Here is a 27,469-nt window from a genome sequence, read left to right on the forward strand (position 1 = left end):
ACGAGACCAAATTCTTGAGATACAACTTGATCGTTGATATTTCCGCCTATAACATGACACATGGACAATTAGCTAAAATGACAGTCCACAGGTGGCGCCACCTCAACCTAAATCCCATAACTCGTAATTCTCACAACTACCAGCACCGTCCGTTCTACGTCTTGGCCATCCCAGATTACAACACGTGGATCTAAACAGTGGTGACGGTTAGTTTAAGTATCTTCAAATAACAGCCGGTTAAGAATTAGCGGGGTTTTTGTCACCCTCACTGTTCATTATCTTCTACTGCAAAATTCCAGTCTCCTCGTTCCAGCCTCACGAACCTTGGCGAGTGTGAAGGGGTTTTGATTTGTTTCGTCAAGGTTCTCCCATGGAGTCGATTGGTTGTAGTTTGAGTTCTTTATCGTTGGCTCCTTTCAGGGCGAAGAGTTTTTCGGTTCAGGAGATGTTATTTGGGCCTTGCCGGAGACCTTCATTGCCGATACTTCATGCATCGGTGGCTCAAAGCTTTCCCGAGCTTCGAAAATCTACTTCTATTGCTGCTAGTGGTACCTTGATGGCCAATTCCGTGCCGGTGTGTTGTTCTTTCTGTTTTTTTCGTCTTTTTATGTGTTAGTAATGGTGGATTCGAGTTGCTTGATTTTTTTTTATTTATTAATCCATCAATAGAGATCTTTATAGAGAAGACACTTTTCTTTATTTTCTATGACATCTTCTGGTCTTGCTGGAGATGTGAAAAGGATGGGAAGCATGTTGCTGTTTTATTGAATAACCGCATTTCTCTAACTTGTTCTAATCTTTTAATTTTTTCCAGGGTGTTAAGAAATTTATTCTTCTCTTTTTAAAATCTTTATATGCAGTCTGGAACTGGTGTATACATAGTTGGTGACTTTATGACTAGGAAAGAGGAGTTGCATGTTGTGAAGCCCACAACCAGTGTTGATGAAGGTAGTTGAAATTTGTGAATATTTTCGTCCAACCTATTGGCAAAATGTGGCTTATTGTGTCTGTTTATTCATACAGCATTAGAAATTCTGGTGGAGAAAAGGATCACAGGATTTCCAGTTATTGATGACAATTGGAAATTGGTATCATTTCATTTCCCATATTTATTAGAGACATTTCTTTACTGTAGTTATGTTTTATTTTGTTGGCCTCTTTGAAGTATTTCTGGTTATCTAACATCCACATATTGCCCCACAAAATGTTTCTCTGAAGTTGTTGAGTTTTGTTCAGGATTTTGCATCAAATTGTTTACTTGAATTATCAAGTTTTCACTTTTCCACTATGACTTGTATTACCATGAGAGAATCCAATTTTTTGTCTGTTTCTCATCAGAATTAAACTGGGAAAGCATATGTGTTCACCCAACAATTTGTTTTGAATGTCTTATTGAACTTGCGACAGATGGTACTCATGTTGCTTATTGCTCTATACAAGTCAATCCTTTCCCATTTTTTTCAGTTCCTGTTCAGGACTAATGCAACCTTTAGTGCTTATAATCTGTGTGAATGAAGGTCTGATGTGTTCTTTTTTGTGTTTATATGTATGTGTGCGCTCCCTCAGACACCATTATCTGAATTATCAATGAAGAGTGTGGTTGATTTAAATGGCCCAATGATACTTAATCATCGATGCTCATAATAGAAATTACTTCTTGATGCAGGTTGGTGTAGTTTCTGACTATGACTTGTTAGCACTAGATTCCATCTCAGGTAAGTTGTCTTTTATCTTTGGTGATTACTTCGTCATTAGCTCCAATTCTTTTTCAGAAAAGAAAAGAATTTAGCTTTTCTAGATTTTATATTTCGATAACTCAAGTTTCTATGCTCCACACTCTATACTTGTTTGAAAGGTTAGTATTGACTTTTTTGCATGTATTGATTTTTTCCCAATTTTTTCTTTATATGAAAGATAGATAGTATCATTTCATCAACTTAACGAGCAAATATTTGCAGTTAGGAAAGAGGGTGAAGAATTTGGCTAAGTCTTGATTGTTATTGTGAAATTTGAGAAGCAAGAATAAAGGTCAAAATGTCATTTTTGTTTCTGTAATTTGGGTTCCATTTGATTTTAGTTCCTACACTTTAAAAAAATATAAAATTTAGTCATTTAAAATTAATTTTTATCCAGAGTGATTAAATAATAATAATTTTCATGGAAGTGAACTAAATTTATTGATAGTACATGAACTAAATTTGGCATATGTGGAAGTATAGGGATTAAAATGGAACGAATCCTTAAGTGCAAGGACCAAAATTATATTTTAACCACAATTAAATTGTCTTGCACCAAGAAAATACTGATTTACTTCTCTATTAGAAATGGACAAATGGTTGTAGAGGTGTGGATATTGCAGATTTTTGGTCTTGTAATCTGAAGAAATTGGTCCGTCTGCACTTTTATAAGTTCAAGTATATTACAGTGATAAAATTTTCAATTGTTCTAATTAGGTGGTGGAAGGACAGATACAAGCATGTTTCCTGAAGTTGACAGCTCGTGGAAAGTATGCAATGACCTCCTTTTTCTGTGTGTTTATTTGTAGTTCTTTTGTTGAACCTTTTGCCATCAGTGTTCCTGATGACCTTCTTTGTGCAATAATTTCAACCTGAGTATTAAATGAAATAGAAAACTTAGTACTTTATAAAATTAGATTACACATTAAATAGAAGTTACTGTATTAATCGCTCAAGCCTTTCAATTTTACAAGACCATACACAGCTCAGGTTAGCAAGAAGCATGAATTTAAGTTTACTGGTCAAATATTTCAGCTTCATGCATAGTGTTTATTGCTTATGCCTCAGTGAGCTCTGACATAGGCGTTGGTTTGTCTCTTCATTTGAGCTTTTCATTCTTTTTTCTTGCTTATTAACGTCAGTGTTGAATTTGGCAAGAGGGATATGAATAAAACTGTGCACATAACCGAAATAGTTTTGTTTTCTCCTACTTTTCATAATTCGGACTTCTAATTAATGTTAATCTGTTGGTTGGTTGCTTATTTCAATTGCCCACCTGCTACTTGCTAGTTTGTAGAGGACATGAAATGGAAATATTCTGCACAAATGATGTCTCTAATCCTAAATCATCCTTGTAGACATTTAATGAGGTACAAAGGCTTCTAAGTAAAACTAATGGAAAGGTGGTCGGCGACTTGATGACAACAGCACCTCTTGTTGTTCGAGAAATTACCGATCTCGAGGATGTTGCTAGGTTCAGAAACACTTTTCTCCACTGTTTCCATGTCATATCATTTTTGTCCTTGCACCTGAAACAGTGTTCTATTCATCAAATGCAGATTATTGCTTCAGACGAAATATCGCCGGCTTCCTGTGGTCGACGCGGATGGAAAGCTGGTAAGAGAACATTCACTATTGTAATTTGAATTTAATGGTTGTTCTCGTAGCGTGGAATGATGAAATCTTTAATGAAGGTTGGAATTATCACAAGAGGAAACGTGGTAAGAGCTGCTCTACAAATTAAGCATGCTGAAGAAAACAGAAAATGATTTTCCTATAGGAAGAATCAGAGTCAATCTGAATGCTGTTAGCACAGAGGGTTCTGAAATGCAATCATACAATTTTGGCTTATGATTGTATAAACATTACACCATTACCTAAACATGAAAGACAAAAATGCATTGTGATGGTCAAATGTTAAGTCTCTCATCAACCCCTCCTTTCTTTTCATTTCTTTTCTCTTTGCTTCTATATTTTGAATCCCAAACTTGGATCGTCCTTGTCATTTTGGTGTATTATAGTTGGTCATTTAAGGAAGGTGTATAGATGTTGGGGCTATTGAGTGGAGATTAAACTACAAGTCTATTTCCTAAATTGGAAACACTTTTTGTTTGTGTGAAATATGTGAATTGTGTCCAATAGATTTCTAGCACATTCAGATGGCCCAACATTTATCATTAATTTGTAAATATAGCAAAGCAAAGTTTATCCTGCATGTGATCTATCATCATAAACTTCATTTCAACATCTCTTTTATGTTTTAAAAATATTGTTGAATTGGTCCAGCACATTGCAAAGGAGTGGGGTTAGTAGAGTTGAAAGCTTTTTGGACTTTTTTTTTTTGTAGGTTAAAATAAAATAGGTGTTTGTATTTTGTATTTCGTTTTATTTTAGTTTTATACTTTAAATTACAATAAATTTTAAAGTTAGCCTGAGTGGTCTATACGAGTCATTTTTCTTTAAATTGTTATAATTTTAAAGTTGTTATTCTTTAACCAATATCAATAAATAAATAGTAAATTATTAAATTTAGCTTAGGAAAATAGCAAAATAAATATAAAATTATACAAATAGTAAAGTAAAAAAATATAGAAGGTAAAAAATAACTTTACCCAATCTAAAACTTCAACTTTCAATTGAATGGTTAGAGTAACCACACAAAATAAAAACCCTCTGAATACACTGTAATCAATAAAAATTAAATTAACCTAATTAACTTCTCCAATATTCTCTCATTTTCGATTTTTTATATTTCAATATCAATTTTGAAGTGGTAGATTACAATATATACAAAATTTAGCTTCATTCTTTCTAAATTTTGTTTTACTGTAGTTCAAATCTTGTCTATCAATGATTTTATAAAAAAAGGATATCATATTTACTAGTGATTTTGTATAGAAAGATATCATATTTACTAGTGAAATATCAATATATTTTTTTAAACATTTTTTAGTGTGTTTATTATACAATGTTTGGTGCTCCTTATAAAATTTATGGATACAACATTGTTCTCTCCGTCTCTTTGCGAGTGAAATCTTTAAGTTTTCTCATAACCTCTATTTCCAAACTTGAACCAAGATAAAGAAGCCTCCATTGAAGACGAATAATATAGTTTGTTGGATCCAGTTGTATTGATCATCCATCGTCATCCAAACAAAAAAAAAACCTCAATTTGCAAGAGTGTCAGTTGAAGAAGTCATCCATTGAAGCGGTTGTATGCCGTCTAGAAAACCTACGTTGAATTGTGGTTGTCACTATTCGCTCAACTCAGCCGCATCCAATCGTTTGTCGTTCAATAAACAATTGTCTGTCATATGGCATTTACTTTTGAAACGAAAAATAGCAAAACGTATGAAGAAGATAAATATGGGGGCAACCAGATAAATAGCAAATTATTAACTTTAGTTTGTAAAACTAAAATAACACCTCACAAATAGATTTCCCTACATTTGTAGGAGCCACCGACATAACAAGAATATTAGACCTTTAGCAAGGATATTTATTCTGATACGTATGAAGAAGAATTAGAGATATGAAGAAAAAAAAAGTAACGAAAGGAAGAACAAGGGTCAGTGAAAAATTGAGGGTTGCTGGAATTAGTGGTGAAAAAAGCAAGCAACCAAAGACCCAATAAATCTCACCAGTGAAGAGGAGGTAAGTTTCTACATACAATGACTTTGAGAACGAAAACACTAACAATATTTTCACAATAGAAAATGGAAGACACAATGGTTGGATCATTGATAGCAAAACGTGGTATCGATTGAAATACAAAATAAAAAATATATAAGTGAGATGAATTTATAAAAGAAGGCAATGATCCCCAAAGAAAACGAGTAAAAAAAGCATGGTAATACAACAATATGAGACGTTTGGGCTAAATAGTGAGTTATAATAGTATGTATATTATATTAGTCTGACTTATTATAGTTTTGTGGTTGAGATTATTATAATATGTGTTTAGGGTAGAGATTATTATAATATGAGTTTTTTACTGCTCTTTGTTTGTCTATTATAGGTGTACATGAGGTTTTTTTTTAATTGATTTTATTATAACTTTTTAATTATGATATTCTCTTGATAAATTTAAGTTCCCATTTGGTTTTTATATATGAAATACACTTTTTTTTTATATATATATATAGATGGGACATGATTTGATCTAAGGAATCCTTTTATTAGTATTATTGAGGTTAATATTAATATCCATCTATTATATACTTTTATTATCATAATTTTTTTTTTCATATTTTTGTAAACACCCTTCTTATTAATGATCTTAAATTATTTGGGTGTTATCTTAAAGATTGGAGCTAAAATTATTGGATTAAGATAATTCATATTGGAATTTTTATGAAAATCTAAAATAACTTATTTATTTGAGAAGATTTGATTAATTAAAAGAATCGAACATTAGAGTTAATTTGTGGAGTATTGAATTGATTTCAACGTCAAATTTTGGTAAGTTAATTTGAAAGAAATTGTTAGTTTTATTAAATAAGTAGTTGATTTTCACTTATAGTTTATGATAATTTTATTGGAACACTTCGACTATCAGCTAGGGAATAGTTGTTAGCTAATCTCTCAGGTAAGATATTCTACTATTAAACCTTTTGAACTAAATTTAAGAGCTAGCATGTATTTTGTGATTATGCATTGATAGTAGCTAAAAAACATAATGAGATGTTGTAGTTGATGACTGATGTATTATGGCAATTATGCATGTTTTATGGACTGTTATGTTTGGTGCTTCATGCTATGCCTTATGATTATTACATGCTTTTCGACTATGGTGTCTGTTGAATTTGGTTATTGTTAGGCTTTGTACCTCACATGTACTGTGTTCCTACCACGGGATCACTCATAGAACTATGAGTGTTTCTACGATAAACTACTCACACGATTAAGGATGTACCTACGGATCACATGCACAGGTTATAGATCATTTGTATTGTGTTCATATAGGGTCACTCGCACAACTAGAAGTGTTTCAACGGGATCACTTGCACGATGAGAGGTGTTCCTACAGGATCACTCGCACGATTATGATGATTTCTACTTACCACTCACTTAGGTGTACTTCATTGGACACATGACATTATTATTACCTTATGGTATCTCATAATGGAAAGTTAACAGATCATCCAGAGGAACTAGTGGTGGGCCCCTTACTAATATTTTATATATTCACAGTTTTCTGAGTTTAATATTTTAGACAAAGGTTGAGGATTTGGAAAGTTCAGGAGCACGCGTGACATGCCATATGAGGATCTCATTTTGCATTTTCTTCGTTAGTTTGGAGTGTTTTGCTTTTAAAAATTTTATTTAAATTTTTACCTTATATTTATCTATATTTTAAAAAAAATTATAGAACCCGCCAATATGTTTTCATATTAATTTTAACTGATTTTGCCAATTTATATTTTACAAAAAGATATTTGAAATTATTTTAATAAAATTTGAGTTTTCGAAGTATAAATGATTAGTTAACTTTTAGTTAATGATCTCAATTTAGTACAAGGGGTCGAGCCATTACAAATATTGTTACTGCCAATTAATTCATTGCTTAACGTTGGCTACTGCATCATAGGTCATCTTCTTACTATAAAACTTTCCATTTGTGCCTTCTATTTGCATCTTTTTTTATTATTCTATTGCTAATCATACTCTTAAATACTGATTTATATGTTTAAAACTAACGTTTATAACTTCACCAAATAGTTCACAATGTTCTTTTTGCATCTTTATTCATGATGTAAATATTAGTAACTTAGATTTATGAATATATTCACAATGAATATTTGAGTACTAATGTTTGTTTTGTTGACAAATAATTTTAAAAAAACATGGATAGAAGGGAAATTTAAAAAAAACAGCATTTTTTTTAGCTAAAATAATCATATAACAAACTTATTAAGTTGTAAGTTGTAAAGTATGACTTGGAGTATAAAAATAAATAATTAGAAGTCAAACATGATTTGTCGTGGAATGATCGAAAATAGTGAAGATTGTAAAATATATGGGAGCGTTTGGTGCCTAGGTTCGAAATCAAATGCCTGAAAATTACAGATGTTTGTGTTTGTGATGCATGAATTCGTAATTTTAATTTCTAATGTTTGTGGTTAGAGTGCTGGTTTTGAATTCAAAGGCTTAGCTATCTTTTTTTTTGTCAATTGTACAATTTACATTTATCATGTACGACATATTTCATTGATTTTTTTTAATATTTTGTCCATATAATTCAAATTCTTGACTTATTGATTTTCACGACAATAATGTAGAAACAAAAAAGTTTAACATTCAATAACAATAATTTTGATTATATTTGTATTAACATGAATGATTTAATTAGAAATATTACAAACCATTCACAAAATATAACAAGTTATATAATCGAATGAAGTTTACAAAAGTTCTCGTTAAGCAAAACATTAAAAAAACGTCTAACAGCTAAGTTTTAAAATAAGCATAACAAAAAGGTAATGCAAAACCACTTCTATCTCTAATCACCATTTTTGAGTGACCACCAACAACCACACTTTTCAACGACAATTTTTTAAAGTAAAAAAAAAAAATCTATTATAATTAAGATGTTAAATAATTAAAAAAACAATATAATTAGATAAAATTACTTTTGGAACCAAAGATAGTAATTAAAAATTAATTTTAAACATATGAACATGATTGATTTTTTGAAGTTTAGAATCAAACAAAAATAAAATTGCTTAAAAATCAATTATATATATATATATATATATATATATATATATATATATATATATATATATATATATATATATATATATATATTAAATCACTACTTCAATTATCACTCTCCCTTCAATTTTTTTAAAATGTTATATTTTTCTTAAAAAATAAGACAATAATTTATTTTTGAACCTTTTGCTTCTTTTTAATATCATTCAAATGTATTATTCAAAAATTTGAAAGTTCAAAATTATTCATGCTATCAAATAATAATTATTTTCGTCCAAAACTAATCATATGAGTATATTTTATTTTTTTCAACTTTAAAGATATTACTATTAAAAGATTATAAATGATTAAATTGTTGATAATATTTACAAAATAAAATACAAATTTGGATTCTATCAATTATAGATATTAAAAGATATTGATCATTTATAGACTATCAATGTCTATCATCTACTAACACAATAATATTAAGAAGTGTATTAATGTTTATCATTAACATAATTTAAAATTTAGTTATATTTTATAAATATTTTATTAGGTGGATTTGAAAGTATCTTTATTATTATAACTTTTAAATAATAAAAAATTAAAATATATTTAAAAGTAAAGGTAAAATTGTCGAAATAAACTTGAATTTAGTTTAGGGGTATTGAGGTGACTGTCCTATAAAAAAAATGGTAAAATTTAGATGTAATTTTTAAAAAAGGACTAAGATTGTAATTTAAAAGAATGAGCGGAAATGAATTCGAAGTATAGAAAATATGATATATTTTTTTAAAATTAAAAATTCATTTTAAACCTAATGTAAACAGTTCTATGTGGGTTGCTCATTCCCTCGCCTTCTCTCCCTCTTCCGGCTGATCTCCCTCCCTCAACCTCCCCGCCGTCGACCCTTCCGCCACCCACTCTCTTTGACGACGCCTCCTCAGCCTCCCTCTAGTTCCTTCTGATTTGAAATATTCCCGAATTCAATTTCCTAGCGGAGGGTGAGTTTTTTTTTTTTTTTTTTTTTTTTTGTTGCAATGTGGAGTGAGCTGCTGCAGTTTTGATTATGTGTTGAATTTTTTCTTTTTCCCGTTGAGTTCTTAAAATTGACGGAGTCTTGAACTGAGGTGAATGCTGTGATAGGAGACGAAAGTGTGGATTTTGTTGTAATAGGAAGTGAAGTGATGGGGTCCTCTTATCTGTAGTTTCTTGTATTGGATTTTTAAGTTGTCTGTTAGGGAATTGACTATGTTCACCAATTGATGATCATGTTTTCTTTTCTTTTGGTTTTCAGGACTTCATTTCTTTGGTGATTTTTCATTCGACCAAGCAATTTCGTTGTCATGGTTGGTTGGCAGAGATGTTTACGGTCCATGCTTGGCCATTTGCAAAACAAAGTGGAATTGAGTTACAATGCAGCTTCCAACTCTAGTTATCGTTTGCAATCTTCTCTTTCAAATGGTCAGTTATATTTTCTTCCGATTGAACGTATGAATCGCACAACACTTTCCTCTAGCCCATTCAAACTCTAGTTTTCATCTAAGTTTTTTTTTTTAAAAAAATATTTACTAGTGTTTGTGGTTTTTTATGAGGTGCATGCTTGGATTAGTTAGTCTCATGCTTTTTACTCTTGCACTAACTACTAAGGCAATTTAATTCCTAAATTTTTGAATTTCCTTCAACCAAACTTTTACCTTAAATCAGTTGGAATTATTTTGAGATACAACTTGATGCTTTTTGGAACTAACTTTTTTTTTTTTTTTTTTTTTTGGTTTTATTCTTGAAGTTGCCATTGGGCCCTTTTTAATACTTTTTGTTATACCTCCCAAAATCATTGAGGTATGGATATTGTTTTGATGAAGTATGGAATGACCTTAACTCTTTCAATCTACTTCAAAGTTGTTCTTAAAAGTTCAAAGTGGAGAAAAAACAAAGCAGGTTGTTTTTCAAAACAAACGACCTGATAAGCAAATAATTGGCATTGATTAGCTAAAGCATAGGACGCTTAACTTTCAAGCTAAGCTTTCCAATAAACTTGAAGAGTTGCAACGCTTGGAACTTCAAAAGTTATTTGGATCCTAAAAGTCATAATGAATCTAGAAACTCAGATTCATTCAAATATTTAATGAATTATGTACTTATTTAATGTCACGTGTTCTCATTAGTTATAGTAGTTGAAAGGGCATAAAATTAAATGATGTGTTCTTTCAATTTAAATTTTAAATTAATATAAATAGGGTTGTAGTTTCCACATTTTAGGAAGAGTATCAATATTGAAAAACTTTTTTTTATTCAACCCTTTTCATGTTAAAAATCAATTTATTGGATTAGTCTTGATCAAGCTAATCTTGCAATGAGTTGTCTTAGGATCTAAAAGTGACCATCATAGATTTTAGGTTTGATTCAAGTTAGCATGTGAGTTTTTGCAAGGATCCTAGAAGGACCTCTAGCTTTGCATCTAACAAACATAGTGGGTGCTTATCATGACCCTTTGATTCAGACATTGTGAAAACCTTTCTCTCAGTGCTCTTCCCCCTCTCCCCCCATTCATAGCAGGTGGCCTTGGCCGATCGCCACTCTCTTCTCCTACCCCTGCCTCTGACCACCCTCTCATCTCTGTTCATTATGGTTCAACATATGCAAGAAGATCCTGGCCATTGGCCTCAAAGCTTTCTCCATTGAGGATGAAGCTAGTAATGGGAATCATGCCTGCATCATAGGTGATAGGACTTAAGAAGCATGCAATCTTCGCTCATCAACTCCCCCATTGGTGGATGTTGTGGAGGTCTTATAGACATTTCTAAGAAACCTCATAGACATCCTACCTTTTCCATACTCTATGACATTGTTCTAAATTGGGTCCTTCCTTTCGATTGGCTTAAATACCCTTTCTCTTCTCTCTAGCCATCTTATAAGCTAAAGGTTTCAGTCTGAATTGGAAAACACTTTGGATTAACTTTGAAGAAGTAGCATCCCTTAGTGGGCCTCTTCTGCTGTATTCTTTTTTTGGAATGTGGAGGGAGACATGGATCACATGCTTTAATGTTGTGGATTTGTGGTGTTTTTGTAGAATGTCTTTTCCTAGGAGTTCGGTTTAGAGTAGTATTGGAGACTCAATTTATGATTCCTTCCCCATTCATCTTTTAGGAAGAATGGTCATTTTTTATGGTTTGAGGGGGTATGTGCTCTGTTATGGGGTCCTTGGGGGAGAGAAATAACAAAGCTTTTAGAGTTGCTGTGAGGGACTATAATGATGTTTGGTTCTTGGTGAGTTTTCATTGTTTTCTTTGAGCCTTGATTCCAAAGATTTTTTGTAAGTACTCTACACACAATATTTACCTGGTTGGAATCTCTTTAGTCTTTCTACAGTAGGATTTCCGGAGAATGACTGTTTCTGCAAAGTTTGGCTCCAAGGCTTTAAATAAGCACCGGGCACTGCTTCTCTCCACAAAAGTCGAGGCCCAAGGAAGAACATTATGAAACAAGCAACAGTCCTTAATCCATGATATTGTATTATCCAAAGTTGAGAATGGGGCTACTACAATATTTTGGCGTGATCAGTACTTCAAGGAAGCTTTTTGTTTAATAACTTCCTCTTGCTCTCCAGCAGAAAGATGGCTTCTGCCAAAGATTTATGGAGGGTTGATTTGGCTTTCTAGTATCTAGATTTCGTTTGAAATTTGAGTTACTAAGAAGTTCCTGAATGGGTTGAGTTGAGCCTTTTATTATTCAAACTCTGTTTAGCCAATAAGGATGACATGTGTGTGTGTCCTCTTGGAAAATATGGGGTCATTTTCATGAAAGCATTACTACGAAGTTTTGATCATTCCTCAATGTGTGATTTTCTTCTATTCAATAAAGCTATTTGGTATAATATCTTTCATTTTATTTCAATGAAAGCTTTACTTTTAGTTGTACATGAAGGTCATTGTGCATAATGTTTACCTGAAAAAGATAGAATTCTAATTTATTCTTTGGGAGCTATATCACAGGGAAATAAACAAATATGATAGGCGTTCAAATCATCTCCTTGACACAACTCTTTCCCCAAATCAATGCATCCTTTAGAAACATGATTCGGAGTCATAGAGCCACATTTTCATAACTTGCCCTTTTTGTTCACAGTTTTTGGAAGGATATGTTGGTGACACTCAATTGGTTGGTGGTCCTTCTAAATGATCCTTCCATTCTTCAAAACCGTTTTCTCTAGGGATATCCTTTTAGAGACGAGAACGAGATCCTATGGAAGAATTTATTTTGTTATTTTTTCTTGTACTTTTCTGTAGTTAGTATGGTTAGAAAGAAATCAAAGGATTTTTGGAACCAAGGAAAGGGTCTATGTGGACTTTTTTGACAATATTCTTTTTTGCCTTTATCGTGCTCTAATTGTAAATTGAATTCTCCTAGTTCTGTCTCTCTTTTGTCCCATTGAAGAAGTTCAATGAAACTTCTTTGGATTCTGTTTTATTCCTCGTCTGTTTTCATTTATCTTAATTTAATTTAAATTTCATACATCTTTGAAATTATTTCTTATATAGAAAAACTTCTGGTTCAAATGTTCAATTTAGCAAATATGAGTTTTTGGGCATTTACTTGGACATCTCCTCCATGGACCACTGCCTCTTTCGTTGGCTGCAAAATTGGTTTTTGGCCTAACTCTTACCTGTGCCTTCCCCTTGGTGGAAAACTGTGCTCACTCACCTTTCCAGAGCCTATTGTTGAGAAAGTTGAGAGTAAGCTCAGAAATTGAGAGCATGCCTTTAGATTGAAAGGTGGAGTCTAACTGACTAACTCTTTCCAAAGCCACCCTATCTCCAAAATCGCCCCGAAGATTGAAAAGCTCAGAGGAAAGTTTGTGGGGAGGTCCCATATGACTGGTGGCTCTCACCTCATCCAATGGAAGAAGGGTCAAAAGCCTTTATCCCGTGGTGGCTCGGTATTGAATATTGATCATATCTAGCCAAATGGATTTGGAGATACATGGAAAATGCAAGGTTATTGAAGCTAAATATGGCCTTTCAAAGCAGGCTGAAGTAGTCATCCATAGCTTTATGATGAAAGTATGATTAAGGTAATTTAGATAAATTCCTAGGTTTCTGTTCTGCAGCTTCAGTTGGTCCTTGGCAGTCCCTTCAAGTTTGGCTGATTTTAGTATGTAAATCTTCTTGCGGGACCCTTTAAGGGAGGAGATGCTTGGAAGCTGTGGCTTGAAAGGAATAACAACACTTTCAAGTGCTCTGAACAATATTTTGCTGCATCAAATTCTGTCATCTTTATGGCTCTTTACTGGTGTAAAGGATCACATCCTTTCTCAATGTCTTGATACTTTTGGGCAGATTTTTTTCTTTTGTAAATCCATTTTTGTGATTTTGGGACTCTTCTCCTGTTTTATAATTATTTTGTTTATCAGACAAATCATTTCCTCTCAAAAGCAAAAAGAAAAGAAAAATGAAAAGTGAAAAAGGAAGAGAGATCGTATACGGCTGTTATGGTGGGAATGCAATAAAAGAGGTTTTAAAGATGAAGTTGATGAGATAGACAGGCGTTAGAGTAAAAAAAATTATGGTTATTATGCCGTCGTGGAATATTTGATAACCCTTCCCTTACCACTTTATTGGATTGGTTGCTATCCTAGTAACTCATCTTTCTAAGAGGACTCCCTTAAAGTGTTTATCCTATTAGTTAGTAACTACAGAAATGGTTTGCATCTGACTAAAATCAGTAGAACCACAACAGAATCATAAATTGAAGTTGCTGAGTTGCACCAATTTCTTATGCAGGGGAATTGCCTTATTTACAGAGACTTTTGAAGCCATCCTCAGCGGTCATTGCACAACCTGATTTTCGGTGTCTCCAACAAATGGTATACATGGCAACCATACCATCCCTTGAATTTCTATGAAAATAAATTTTGTTTGAAGAATTTTTTTATGAAAACAACTTTGGAGTATGTGTTTTTATTTTACAAATCACTTGAATTCTAATTTCTGAAAATGTCTTTGCCGTATTTTACTTTCTTCCTTTTATAGGGAATTTCCAGTTCAAGGATGCTATTGGCAGATAAACCTGAGGAAGCAGTCTCATCTCCTCTGACATCTGCTTTGGCTTTAAGCAGCGGAAAAGATGGAGATAAAACAGACCAAAAAGTAATCTGTAAACGTTCCCAAGTCCAAGCTGTATTAAAGGGAATCAAACAGGTGAAGTCTTTGGACTATTCTTGTCACTTGCACACCAAAAACTTGAGTAAAAGCGGTGAAAGTCATGAGGGTGGAACTTGTTATTGAAAAACGAGGCTTTGTAATTATAGAATTTGATTAAATCTGAAGTTTTATGTTTTTAAGTCATAGTTATCAAAATGCTAATTGGATTGTATAAATTCTGTTAGCCTCATTTCTCTTGGGCCAACCTTTAGTTGTGTTAGAAATAATGAGCTTAGGTCATGGTGAAAGCCCATGGGTAGTTAAGACTTACTTTGCCCTAACTTTTTATTCTTTTCAAGGCTCATGTTGTCTATAAATTTCCCCCCTTTGTACCTTTATGAATCATTAGAAAATAATAAGTCTTTCAGCACCGTGTTTTTCTTCCTGTACTAGGGTTTGACATAAATTTGTGTGTTCTTTGTCTCTACTTTAAATGAGTTGTTTATTGAAAGTTTTTTGGGTTGGAGATTGAGATTGTAATTGAAATATCCTCCCCGTTTTCTTGTCAAGTTTTGTAATGCATTTTATATAACTGAAAGATGGCTTCCACGAAAAAGGTGGACTCATTTAGGTTTATCTTTTATTTGAAAAGAATTAATGGGACTGTTGCATTTGAATTTTTCTTCCAGAGTCCCAAAAAGGTCAACTTAGTTGCTGCTCTAGTTCGAGGCATGCGCGTTGAAGATGCACTGATGCAGTTACAATTAACTGTGAAGCGAGCTTCAAAAACTGTTTATCAGGTGAAACATTATCTTAGGATGCTTGATGTACACCTCGTTTATCAATCACTGTGTTTGAATATTTCTTTGATTTCATTATTTGGGGGAAACTTAAGCTGAGAAATAAACATACAATTACTTGAGTTTAGTCAACCAGTTTAGCTTCTATTATAGACAATTTCGATATATAAAAAAGATTTAGTAGCAGGAGGATGCATTGTTTAGCCACTGAATGAGGCTGAGAAGTTTTGTTTCGTTGTTCTTGCAAAAAAAAGGTCATTTGACAATAAGTATGGTTAATGGTTCTAGAGCTTGACACTATTTGGTTTTTAAAAAAATTAGACGCCGACTTTGCAAGGTACTGTGAATTCCTTCCATGTCATAAATTGTACAAAAGAAGCATGAGCACTTTAGCTTGATTAGGAAGTTGGGCATTTTGATTTGATGGCCTAAAATCCAATAATTAGGCCATCAAATCTTGAGTAAAGGGGTAGAAGCAGATGAGGAAAAAATTCGAAGTATGGTGAATTGGCCTCAACCTAAAGATATGATCGGACTGAGAGGCTTTTTGGGTTTGACCGGGTATTACTGAAGGTTTGTAAAAAGGGTACGGAGAAATTACAGCACCCTTAACCAAACTATTACAGTAGAACTCTTTTAGATTGAGTGAGGAAGCTACGGAAACTTTTGAGAAACTAAAACTGGCAATAACAACTATCCCTGTGTTAGCCTTACCCGATTGGTCCCTCCCATTCATTATAGAAACTGATGCATCTGGAATTGGGCTAGGAGCAGTGCTTTCCCAAAATGGCCATCCTATTGCATTTTTTAGCCATAAATTGTCCCTAAGAGTCCAAGCTAAATCCTTCTATGAGAGAGAACTGATGGCCTTGTCCTTTCTGTTAAAAACGGAGGCATTATCTTTTGGGAAAGAAGTTCACGATAATATCTGACCAAAAAGCCTTGAAATTTCTACTGGAGTAGAGAGAAGTCGAACCATAGTTTCCAAAGTGGCTTACCAAGCTTCTTGGATATGATTTTGAAATTCTTTATCAACCGTGATTACAGAATAAAGTAGCTAATGCTCTTTCTAGAATGGAACTATCTCCGGAACTTAATACCTTGTCCACTCTTGGTATCGTGGATTTAGAAGTGGTGCTGAAAGAAGTAGAGGAAGACAGTGAACTCCAAAGACTTGTTGACGATTTGAAGAAAAATCCAGGGGAAGGGAACAAGTATCGATGGGAGAATGGAAGACTCTTATATAAAAGAAGACTAGTGCTCTCCAAAAACTCAATGCTCATCCCCAACCTATGACTCATCTTTCATGATTCGATCTTATGGGGCTATTCAGAGTTTTTGAGAACCTACAAGAGAATGAATGGAGAGTTACATTGGAAGGGGATGAAGACGGATGCCAAGAAGTACATAGAGCAGTGTGATACTCGTCAGCGAAACAAGTACGAAGCTACCAAACCAGCTGGATTGTTACAGCCCATCCCAATCCCTGATCGGATATCGGAAGATTGGTCTAGGTAGCCCACCTATGACAGGGGGAGTATGTCATTGTAGCGGTGATTGATAGACTGAGCAAATGTGCTTACTTTATCTCCATGAAACACCCCTTCTTAGCTAAACAAGTGGCTGATACATTCATTGATAAGATTGTGAGAAAGCATGACATCCCGAAGTCCATCATTACCGATAGAGATAAGATATTTCTTAGTAATTTTTGGAAGAAGTTGTTTGCAACCATGGGCACTATATTGAAAAGAAGCACCGTATTTCATCCTCAAATGGATGGACAAACAAAACGAGTAAACATATGCCTAGAGACCTATTTGAGGTGTTTATGTAATGAGCAACCGAACAAATGGAATAAGTTTCTTCCCTAGGTAGAGCTGTGGTATAACACTACCTTTCATGCCTCCACTGAGACTACACCATTCCAAAAAGTATACGGGAGACCCCCACCACCTCTGTTATTATATGGAGATAGAAAGACTCCTAACAACGAGGTAGAATCATTGCTGAAAGAAAGGGGTTTAGCTTTAAATGCATTAAAAGAAAACCTATGTGGCCTAGAACCGAATGAAGAAAATGGCAGATCTTAAGCGAAGGGAACTCAAGTTCAAGGTGGGAGATGAAGTGTATTTGAAGTTGAGAGGATAGGCAATGTTCGTTGGCCAGGAAAAGGTGTGAGAAACTTGCCCCTAAATTTGATGGACCCTACAAAATAATAGAAGAAATTGGAGAAGTGGCTTACAGATTACAATTGCCACTGGAGGCTGTCTTACATAATGTATTTCACGTTTCCCAACTGAAGCTAAAACTGGGAAAGCAACAAGAGGTACAGCACCAACATTCCGTTCTGACTGAAGAATTTGAATTGCAGTTGTGGCTTGAGACAATTTTGGGAAATGGTTGATCAAATGGAAAGGGTTACCGGAAAGTGAAGCTACATGGAAATCAGTGTATCAAATGAATCGGCAATTCTCTATGTTCCACCTTGAGGACAAGGTGAACTTAGAACCGAAGGGTGTTGTAAGGCCTCCTATTATCCACACTTATAAAAGAAAGGGCAGGCAGGTAATTGTACAGTAATCCAATGGTGAGGGAATGATGCAGTTTGTGGGGCCCACAGGGAGGAAAGAGAGGGAGAGCTATAAGTATATCTTTAGGGGATTGCGTAGCTAGGTTATCTTTTTGCGAAAAGGTTGCTGTTAGCATTTTGAGAGGATTTTTCCCAGCCTTTACTATTTTCTTGAATTTCCATCTTTGAACTACTTGTTATTTCATATTTTGGCTGAAGGTAATATAAATAACAAGAGTACTGTCTCTGTTTTAGCCCGTTTTTGTTAGGATTTATTGTGTTTATATTGTTAGAATCCTAACATATTGCTAAGATTTGCTTACGATGTTAAAATTTGTGTCGTGACATTGTGAAGGTCATTCATTCAGCCAAAGCAAACGCAACCCACAACCACGGAATGGATTCAGATCGACTCCTTGTTGGTAAATGAAGCAAGTAAAGATAACCCATCCTTCATATTACAAGGGTTTGTGTATTTGACTTCTTGTTATCTTGTACAGCTGAAGCATTTGTGGGTAAGGGATTGTTTCGGAAAAGATTATCATATCATGCTAAAGGAAGATGTGGAGTCGAAGTTAAACCAGAATGCCGACTAACAGTTGTTCTTAGGGAGACAACACCTGAAGAAGAGGCAAAGATAGCAAAGCTTAAAGTAAGTAACTTCCGCAAGCTTACCAAGCGTGAACACCAACTTGTACCTCATAAGCTTATTGAGACCACACCTATCTGGAACCGGAAGGGCAAAGCCAAAGCGAACACAGAATGTTGAAAGGCTTTGTAGTATGATAATAACTGCTTCCAGTTGAGTTTCCTAATCTCTTTCTGCTAATGGTTTAATTTCATGTCCTTTTGTTCTAGACAAGTTAGTTAAGCAGGAAAAGGGATTTTGATGTGGTAAAATGTCCTCCATTAAGAATAAAATGTTCTTTAATGACAATTTTTATTCATTTTACCCAGCTTATTTTTAGTGACTCCCTTGATCTCTTTTCTTCGCCCATTTCAATTATGAGATCTTCCAAGAAAGATTTGTACGTCATATCTAAGGAGCAAGTTGTATAACCTTCATCATTGTCTTTGATATGGCTAGTTTAGAAGATTCTGCGTTGTTAGTTTGTTTGGTGGTAATTTTTTATTCATCAATTAGCGTCGAGTTGGTTTGTTTTGGCATCAGCTTAAAGTCTCCCTTTGCATTCAAAACTCTAAACCTTTGACAAAAATCAGTTGTGTTCAAAATTGTTGTTTAATTAAATCTTTCAAGTCATAAATCTAAGTATCAATTTTTGCAGATTTTCGACTCAAATATTGATTTGAATCTCAAAATCAAATCCAATTCCCCCATCCCATCAATCATTTATTATTATTATTTTTATTAGTAAAAAAAAAAGAAAAAGGGACATTTTAAAATAAAATAAAATATTTACGAGTTATAACAAAATTTTGGATTTGTTATAGGTTATAGGTTGTAAATGTATGGTTATTGTAATAGCCACATAAAGTATATATATGTTTTTCTTTTAACTGAAAGATAGCATAATCAGACGACAACAAAAGATCTAAAGCTGCTAAATAAAGCCAAATTCCAAGAACTTTTTCTTAAACAAAAATGTGATGTAACGACAATAAGTAACATTATGGACCAAGTTTGAAAGGATCTAAACCAAATGTGCATCTCCACATATTTAAATGGTCACGGGGAGAGAAGAAAATCATGTTATATAACTCATAAGTTAGCCGAAAATATACAACAGGATCAGCAACATGAACAGTTATCATCGAAGTGACATCTTTCTTGTGCGTTTTCGTGAAGGGTGAAGGGTGAAGGGAAGGTGGAACCTATTCGTCCTACGGCAAAGTTTTAATTATCGTGCATTCTTTTAAATATTTAATAACATTTGATGTTTTTAAAATGTCGAGAAAAAGTATCTCTGGACATTTAAAAAACGTCAAGAAATTCAGAAAATAACCCCTCCATCTTTTCATAAAAATTATTGACGTTTTAAAACGTCAAGAACTTAATAGATATTACTTGACGTTTTTAAAATGTCAAGAAAAAGTATATATCACTTGACGTTCTTTTAAACGTCAAGAATTTAATAGATATTACTTGACGTTTCTAAAACGCCAAGAAAAAATACATATTACTTCGTTTAAAAACATCAAGAAAGCTAAAAATGGACTTTTTTCATAAAAATTCTTGATGTTTTATCCTTGAAATCACTCATTTCTTGATTTTTTTTGGAAAGAGAGTCCCTTTTTCTAATAGTGATTTGATTTGTACGCGTGAGAGTGACTCAATATGCTTATCATTTTAGAGACAAGACTGAGTAAAGAGCTAGAAATATAATCACACAAGATGAAATTCACTTCTTTCTGACTTTAGGGTAAGTAGATGACTGTTCCCTTAAATGATTCTTCGGGACTTGAACAAAGGGCCCTACCCTCTCTATGACACGAGAAGAGTTTCTGTTTAGTGGTTGACCATAAATAGGTTATTCATTAAAAAGCACTTGTGAATGACTAACTTACTGTTATTAGTTTATATCAGTGGACATAGAAACATATCTATAGTGAAAAGAGTTCAACTGTGCATCTTTAGTGGAGTGTACACACAGTTAACGAATATGGTTAATGTGGTTAATGAGTTTAGCCAATTAATCTCATATTATTGTAGATTCATTAGGTCTCCTTCCTAGCTCGTAAAGGATAATGAGATTTATCTGTATTGGATGTAATTGAAATGTTCAAATTTACTTTGGGAATTAATATAAGGGTGATACATTATAATATAAAATTCAATATATAAATTTAATTTTGGATATGTGATAACTTGTAGAAATACAAATTATTATCGCCTTTTAGGGAGAATAATGAGACCAAAATGCAAGAGAAGTATATCAAAACACATCGATAATGTTGTAAATGCATAAATATTTGAAAATACACTTTAGATAAGTGTTATGTCTGCTTTACTCTGTTTTTAGTGTTTAAACACAGAAATATAAACAAAAGAAGAAGCTGGCGAATCATAAAGGAATTCGTACAAAGATTAGGCGAGAAGACCATATCAGAATGTGAGAAGAGATTCGTTATAAGGCAAAAGTGGTAGATGGAGATGATTTGACTGGACAATAGAAGCAACTTTCGGCGCTGATATGTTCAGAAGATTAGATTTCTCACCTAAATCTGCCTATAAAAAAGCTCTATTACCATAAAAGAAAATGACACCTATGTGGGTCGAAAATGTTTGAATAGACCACCCACTCACCTGATGAGATTGGTAGAGTTCTAGAGAGTTGGTGGAAAGAAGTAGCATTTCCACCACTTGTAAAGTTCTTTTCATCTTCTTCGGTTAGATTGTAATGTGAAAGCTTGTAGTTTGAGGGAAGAAGATCCCATCCCCATCTCTTCCTAACTTGTAATGTCATTTTTATTCTTTATATTTTTGTATTTCTTTACAATGTATGGTTGTTCATATTGTATAGTAACCGAAGGCCAATATTCTTTAATACAATGTATACTTGTACCTTTTGCAATCCATCTACGTTTTTACTGTTCACGTGTCCTTGTGTTATTTGTCATTTAAATTTGTGATTAGTTCTTGATAAGAAGTCTTGCTTATAACTCTTATTGCTTATAACTCTTATCGCGTTAGCTGAGTTATATACATCACTTGACCAGTGTATATTGCCAACTTCTTTAGAGGGCAAGTAACAAGGATAAAGTTAGCGTCACAAGGAGTTTGGAGACAAACTTCACCTTGGCGAGACAACTTCCATCATTTGTATCAAGAAAGGAGAACAAGTGTGGGCATTAGGCACCGATAGGTTGCTACCCTTAAACGCGGAGCTCTATAAGTTTTATACGTGAATACTTTTAGATTTACCTTGTTTAGTTAGGTTTAGTCATTTGAATTCCGAAAGGAGGCCAAGTGTGGCATTTAACGACTTCGAGAAGAGCGCTTCTTAATCATAAACTAGTTAAGCAAATTGTATCGCGCCAAGACTTTCATATAGCTTAATCGCCTGGTAGCACTAGACATTCCTTCACCCCTTCTTTAAGCAAGTTAGCTCATCCACGCTTCAATCATCCTCATTAAATTATCTTACATATTCTCTAGGTGTATATACGTAGGCATAGTTTTCTTACATTCTTCCGTACCTTTTAGTTTATTCTTTATACCTTCTGATTAAATAGTGAGGACATTGGAAGAATTTTACATGCAATGATTATGTCAACTCGCATGATGAAAAGATTCATGAAGAGCATTTTACATGCAATGATCCTGAATCAGTGATATATCATGAAGAATTAAATAGACATATACACTATTTCCCACGTCGTTAAACCTTTGTTGTTTAGAATAAGAGCCATCATTAAGTCCATGCAGTTGACCAACTAGGTTAGGTTGTAGGTATGGTTGAGTGTGATTGACTCGTACAAACCCACAAACCAAACATACAAACAAACTACAACCCAAGCTGAAACAATAAGAAATATGATTCAAAATTAATTTATGAGGGAATAAAATATTTGAATGAGTTCAAATATTAATTTAATGTGAATTAGACTCATAATAAAACTATAGGTTAAAATTTAGTTGTATATGATATACATAAAAACTATAAGTTACGAGAGAAATTTATATTTGAATATGATTCAAAGATATTTAATTTAGCAATTAATTAATTGAAGAATTAATTAATAGTTTAGTTTAATTTGATCTAATTAAATTAATTAAATTAAAATAGTAGGTTATGTGAGAGATTTAAATAAAATATTAATTAAATATGATTCAATTAATTATTAACTCAAATAATTATTTAATTTAATTTAATTATTTATTTTAATAATATTATTAATTTATTAAATTAATAGGGAAGATGAGTGGTTTTTTCATGTTCCAATTTTCTCTCAACTTCTCTCTTCTTCTGAAGAAGAGGGAGATACTCGTACGTCAGAAGATAGAAGCATTATGAGAAAAATTTAGACCAAATTTGGCGATTGACAGATAAAGAATTGGCAACGAACGTAAGTGCCTTTACTTTTCTTTGTATTTTTCTCTCTATTTTTTAAAAGCATGCTTAGCCTTTAGGTTATAAAATATTAGTTTCTATAATATAATTTTGCCAATGTAATAATATTTTTAGGTTTCCAAATTAATTTGATTTAAGGTCTCTGTTAAATATTTTGCTGCTTGGACTTTTATCTTTTCATTTCTAACATCTTTGAAAATTAGAATTGGTGTATCCATTAAAGATCAGATCACTAACACTATACATGGGCACATAGTCTTTTGATTTTTCTAAACTATTTTAAGATATTCTCAACGACAGTTCATCCCTTCTAAGGTAGCCAATATCATGTCTATAGTACATAACATTGCATATATTAAACGCCCAACAGGGGAAGCAAATGAAATTTGTGTCATATCCTTAACATTTTGAGGTGTTTTAGCATATTATTCATTTGACAAATGACTTTCTTATCTATAATGCAACAAACCCTTTTAGAATTTTGTACTTTATATCTATACAACATTTTGTCTATATAAGATGCTTGAGACATGACCAATATTTTATTCTTGTGATTCCAAACAATTTTGATCTCGAGAACACATTGTACATTTCCAAATGTTTTATTTAAAAATGCATAGCTAGCAATTTCTTGACATCAGTTAGATAAACTGCATCTTTCATTGCCTGTTTATAAGTCAATGGATCCTCTAAACCATCACTAAATATGATGATTTGATTTTCAATAAAACCAAGTAACAGTCATGCTGATGACCAACCCTCCCACTACTTCGAGGCACTCTCAACTCTCGAGAAGGATGTGACTAACCAGATTCCTTAGTTTTATCAACTACTTTAGTGGATGAACTAGGTTTATCTATAACATCTTTGAAAATTTTATTCAATACTAATTTAATACGTGGTTTGATGATTCACGATGAGGTTTTCCTCTAAGAATGTGACATTTGTTGAAAAAAATTCCTTATTTTCTTGAGGATCAAAGAATAAAGCTCATCATAAAGTGAACCATGTCCAATAAAGCCTAGTTTCTTCTTTTTTAATACATCGTCTGTTTAGGCATACTAGATGCAGAGAGTTGTAACTGGATTTCGTGTTCCCAAATAATCTTGAAATCTCAAGTCCACATACTCTCCACCAAAGTGTCTATAGTTTACCTAATTGATTCTCAACTTCCGTCTTATATTTTCTGAACTTTTCAAGAAAATCAAACTTGTGATGCAATAGGTAAACATGACCAAACCTTGAATAATCTTAAAAACAATCGATGAAATGTTCATACCCTCCTTGAACTTTGATATTCATTGGTCCACAGAAGTTCGAATGTACGAGCTTTGAAAGTATTTTTGCTCTGAGACCTTTTTCAATAAAAGATCACTTGGTCATTATTCCTTTTAAGACAAAACTCACATGAACGTAAAGATTTATTTTCTATCTAATTTAGAAGTTTAGGGTTTACACTCCTAAGCTATGCTATCACATTATTTACATCAATTCATTTTTTTTTTTTTTTATCGAAACATTCACATTTTTCAAATCGCTATTTATATTAACTTTTACGATAACTTTTGGAATAGTTATTATGGATTGAACTCAACTCAATTACTCAATTATTTGGTTTGAATAAGTTTTTGTATGTATATTATTATTTTGAAAGCCACGGCCTCGAAATAATAACAAATGAAATGAAATAAAAAAGAGAGGCATCTTAAACCTCTGGGTTTGGGTGAAGACCTTTTTGTGAAACTGAAGACTGAACCTAACTCCAAGGTGCGTCGATCGCTTTCTTCTTACCTACTCCCGATTTGTAGGTAATTTCTTCATCAATTACCTTCTCTGCATCACCAAACCCTAATATTATTTCACGTTTAATGTATCATTATTTCTACAAACCTACTCCACTTCACTCCTTCACAATCCTTACATTTTTCTTCACTTTATTCTAACTCGAACTTCCAGCAATCGGTTGGACCATTCTATTCTCTGTGTATGTTATTTATTTATTTATTTATTTTGATGTAATTGCAACTCCGAAGGTGTTATTTTCACTTTGTTCATCCGGCAGGTGTTGGAGAAATGCCTAAAGTCAAGACCAGCAAGATCAAATACCCAAATGGGTGGGAATTGATTGAACCAACCCTACGAGAGCTTGATGCTAAAATGAGAGAAGGTTTTATCATTTATATTTCTTTGTGTGTGTGTGTGTGTGGGGAAGAGGGTGAATATAGCTTTACAATTTTGGGCTCAGATTTGGGGGACTGTTTGACACACTGGATGATTATTATAATTGTGTTATCATCATCTGTGTTTGGGGTGTCGTAGTCTGGGTTATAAGGGTCTTTACATAGTTTTAAGTTTTATTGTAGCGAACTATGAGTTATAATAATTGAGAACTTCAATTTTTATAATGGAGACCCAAACAATGAGTAAGATGTACTGAAAAAAGTTGGGGCCCAAGCGCTTCTTGAATGTTTGTTTCAAGGAAAGTTTCTGGTGCCGTAACTAACCAGGTTTACAAATGTTTTTACTAGGGATTAATGATATTGTTGATTCTCAAGTTCCTGTGTTTCTTTGTGATATTTTTAGGGTTAATTTTGTGCTGTTTTGCAGCTGAAAATGATCCACAAGATGGCAAGCGGAAGTGTGAAGCGTTATGGCCTATTTTCAAGATTTCACATCAAAGGAGCCGATACATTTTTGACCTTTTCTATAAAAGAAGTGAAATATCAAGGGAGCTCTATGAATTTTGTTTGGAACAAGGCTATGCAGATGCCAATCTCATTGCTAAATGGAAAAAGGTTTCACTCAATACTCACAACCCAAGTCCATTTTGTCATTATAAACAAATTTGTTCTTTTGTCCTGTTTGTTCCAAGTTGAACAAGAATAAATGAGGACAATTTCTCTGTGTTTGCTTTTATCAATCCGCTGCTTAACAAAATGGGGTTGGGACGTATCCTTAGTTTGAATTAAACATGTGCTTCTGTATACTAACCTTAGACTTACTGGTTTTTGAATCTTGCAATGGTCTTGAGTTGGTGATAGCTGATTTTTATGATAGTTTAGAATAGTGTCTTAACAAACTTATGTCCAAATTGCAGCCGGGATACGAACGTCTTTGTTGCCTCCGTTGCATACAGCCCCGTGACCATAACTTCGGCACAACGTGTGTCTGTCGAGTGCCGAAACACTTGAGAGAAGAGAAAGTTGTGGAGTGTGTGCATTGTGGTTGCAGGGGATGTGCCAGTGGGGATTGATTTTGTTTCACATCGCAGAAGCTTGGGTTATATATAATGCGATCTTTGCAGCTAAGTTGTAAGTTGTATTGAAATCACTCAAATGTTTAATCTATTTGTCCAAGGTAGATGTGATCCTCTTATGTACCGTGGATTCTTGTTGTGGTTAGTTGGAACTGGTGATTCTTTTTCTAACTTTTGTACCTTCCTCCATGTGGTGCAACAGAACAGAAGGCCTTTCTTCGTCTCTTTTTCCTTTTCCCCAACTAACTTAAGCTTTACCCTTTCATCAAACTACACCTTAAACTTGTGTTAGTTTTACATTCTTTACTTAGGCTTGAACAAGTATTGTAAGTTTCAAACTGAATTATTTCCGTTCAATAGCTTTGCATCGTTTGCATCGTTTGATAGATCAAATAAGAATTAAAAAATTACTTCAAATAAACAGATTTGAGAATCCACGTTCGCAAAAAGAGATGATCTTTTTGTTTAAAACAATTTATTCTTGAACGATCATATATTACACCTATAGAACACTTCTAACTTTCAAGTGGAGCATTTGAAGTTATTTTGATTGAGACTATCTTAATAGAAACTATTTAAAATAAAGTTTAAAAGTAAAACAATTATGAATGGTTACCAATCATTTCATTTGTCTAAAGAACTTATTTTTCAAATTAAACAGGTGAAAAGTTAAACCAAACGTAACAACATCCAATTAGGTAAAAGAGAGTTTAAGCTATAATTGCTACCATGAGAATAAAGAAAATAAAAAAGATCAATTTGTAGTATGAGGGGAGACGTGAATATAACTTTTTGTATCTTTAAGTTTTCTCATTTATTCAACCCTTTGATTGGTATTTTTTTTCCTTCAGATATTTAAGGCATTTAAATTTAATTACTATTTTAAAAGATAACTTTAACAAGTGAGAAAGACATAGCACCCCAAACTTTGGATTATTCTTGATAATTGTTGAAATGATAGAAGCCAAAACTTGGTTAGGTTTTGAGCAAATCTAACGGGTGGTTGAAACTCTACTTTTTCAATAGATTTCACCAATAAAGAGAATGACAAAGTGTGTTGGTAATATGCAATTTGATGTTGGAGAACATAAAGCTTATCTAATTTCCCATAATCAAACCATATAAAATATATCATTGCCAAAAAAAAAGTAAAGTACACAATATTTTCAGTATTTCTTTTGCCTTTGCTTGACAGTAATTATGAAGAGGGAATAAGACCATAATGGTAAT

At 33.1% G+C, this 27,469-nt stretch overlaps 3 protein-coding genes across 5 annotated transcripts; all 3 read left to right on the forward strand.

The window, feature by feature from the left end:
* Positions 1-235: 235 nt before the first annotated feature.
* LOC101202997 (CBS domain-containing protein CBSX1, chloroplastic) lies at positions 236-3,857 on the forward strand. The gene is made up of 8 exons (XM_004139426.3): positions 236-574; positions 861-948; positions 1,024-1,088; positions 1,667-1,715; positions 2,454-2,506; positions 3,095-3,210; positions 3,296-3,353; positions 3,431-3,857. Exons 1-8 carry the CDS (start codon positions 371-373, stop codon positions 3,503-3,505), a joined length of 708 nt encoding a protein of 235 aa, XP_004139474.1. The 5' UTR covers positions 236-370; the 3' UTR covers positions 3,506-3,857.
* Positions 3,858-9,187: 5,330 nt separating this feature from the next.
* On the forward strand, positions 9,188-18,993 carry LOC116401688 (50S ribosomal protein L22, chloroplastic-like). The gene is made up of 7 exons (XM_031880087.1): positions 9,188-9,439; positions 9,733-9,899; positions 14,219-14,301; positions 14,468-14,635; positions 15,268-15,378; positions 18,306-18,372; positions 18,451-18,993. Exons 2-7 carry the CDS (start codon positions 9,782-9,784, stop codon positions 18,717-18,719), a joined length of 816 nt encoding a protein of 271 aa, XP_031735947.1. The 5' UTR covers positions 9,188-9,439; positions 9,733-9,781; the 3' UTR covers positions 18,720-18,993.
* A 5,629-nt stretch (positions 18,994-24,622) lies between these two features.
* LOC101203469 (protein BUD31 homolog 1) lies at positions 24,623-26,512 on the forward strand. 3 transcript variants are annotated; one of them, XM_004139428.3, is made up of 4 exons: positions 24,623-24,750; positions 25,046-25,150; positions 25,591-25,778; positions 26,081-26,512. In XM_004139428.3, exons 2-4 carry the CDS (start codon positions 25,057-25,059, stop codon positions 26,234-26,236), a joined length of 438 nt encoding a protein of 145 aa, XP_004139476.1. In that variant the 5' UTR covers positions 24,623-24,750; positions 25,046-25,056; the 3' UTR covers positions 26,237-26,512. The 3 variants fall into 3 exon arrangements, with proteins under 3 accessions (XP_004139476.1, XP_011654325.1, XP_011654336.1); XM_011656023.2 differs by having other exon boundaries at positions 24,633-24,791; XM_011656034.2 differs by lacking the exon at positions 24,623-24,750 and adding an exon at positions 24,813-24,967.
* Positions 26,513-27,469: the final 957 nt, after the last annotated feature.

Source organism: Cucumis sativus, chromosome 1 (assembly GCF_000004075.3).
Source record: "Cucumis sativus cultivar 9930 chromosome 1, Cucumber_9930_V3, whole genome shotgun sequence".
Lineage (NCBI taxonomy): Eukaryota > Viridiplantae > Streptophyta > Magnoliopsida > Cucurbitales > Cucurbitaceae > Cucumis > Cucumis sativus.

Bases quoted from the DNA above. Each gene is read 5' to 3' on its own strand.
- LOC116401688 (XM_031880087.1), top strand. From the start codon at position 9,782: ATGGTTGGTTGGCAGAGATGTTTACGGTCCATGCTTGGCCATTTGCAA. The intron at 14,636-15,267 runs GTGAAGTCTTTG...TTTTTCTTCCAG, and splicing joins TATTAAAGGGAATCAAACAG to AGTCCCAAAAAGGTCAACTT. The intron at 18,373-18,450 runs GTAAATGAAGCA...TATCTTGTACAG, and splicing joins TTCAGATCGACTCCTTGTTG to CTGAAGCATTTGTGGGTAAG.
- LOC101203469 (XM_004139428.3), top strand. From the start codon at position 25,057: ATGCCTAAAGTCAAGACCAGCAAGATCAAATACCCAAATGGGTGGGAA. The intron at 25,151-25,590 runs GTTTTATCATTT...GCTGTTTTGCAG, and splicing joins TGATGCTAAAATGAGAGAAG to CTGAAAATGATCCACAAGAT. The intron at 25,779-26,080 runs GTTTCACTCAAT...TCCAAATTGCAG, and splicing joins TCATTGCTAAATGGAAAAAG to CCGGGATACGAACGTCTTTG.
- LOC101202997 (XM_004139426.3), top strand. From the start codon at position 371: ATGGAGTCGATTGGTTGTAGTTTGAGTTCTTTATCGTTGGCTCCTTTC. The intron at 1,716-2,453 runs GTAAGTTGTCTT...TGTTCTAATTAG, and splicing joins AGCACTAGATTCCATCTCAG to GTGGTGGAAGGACAGATACA. The intron at 3,354-3,430 runs GTAAGAGAACAT...TCTTTAATGAAG, and splicing joins TCGACGCGGATGGAAAGCTG to GTTGGAATTATCACAAGAGG.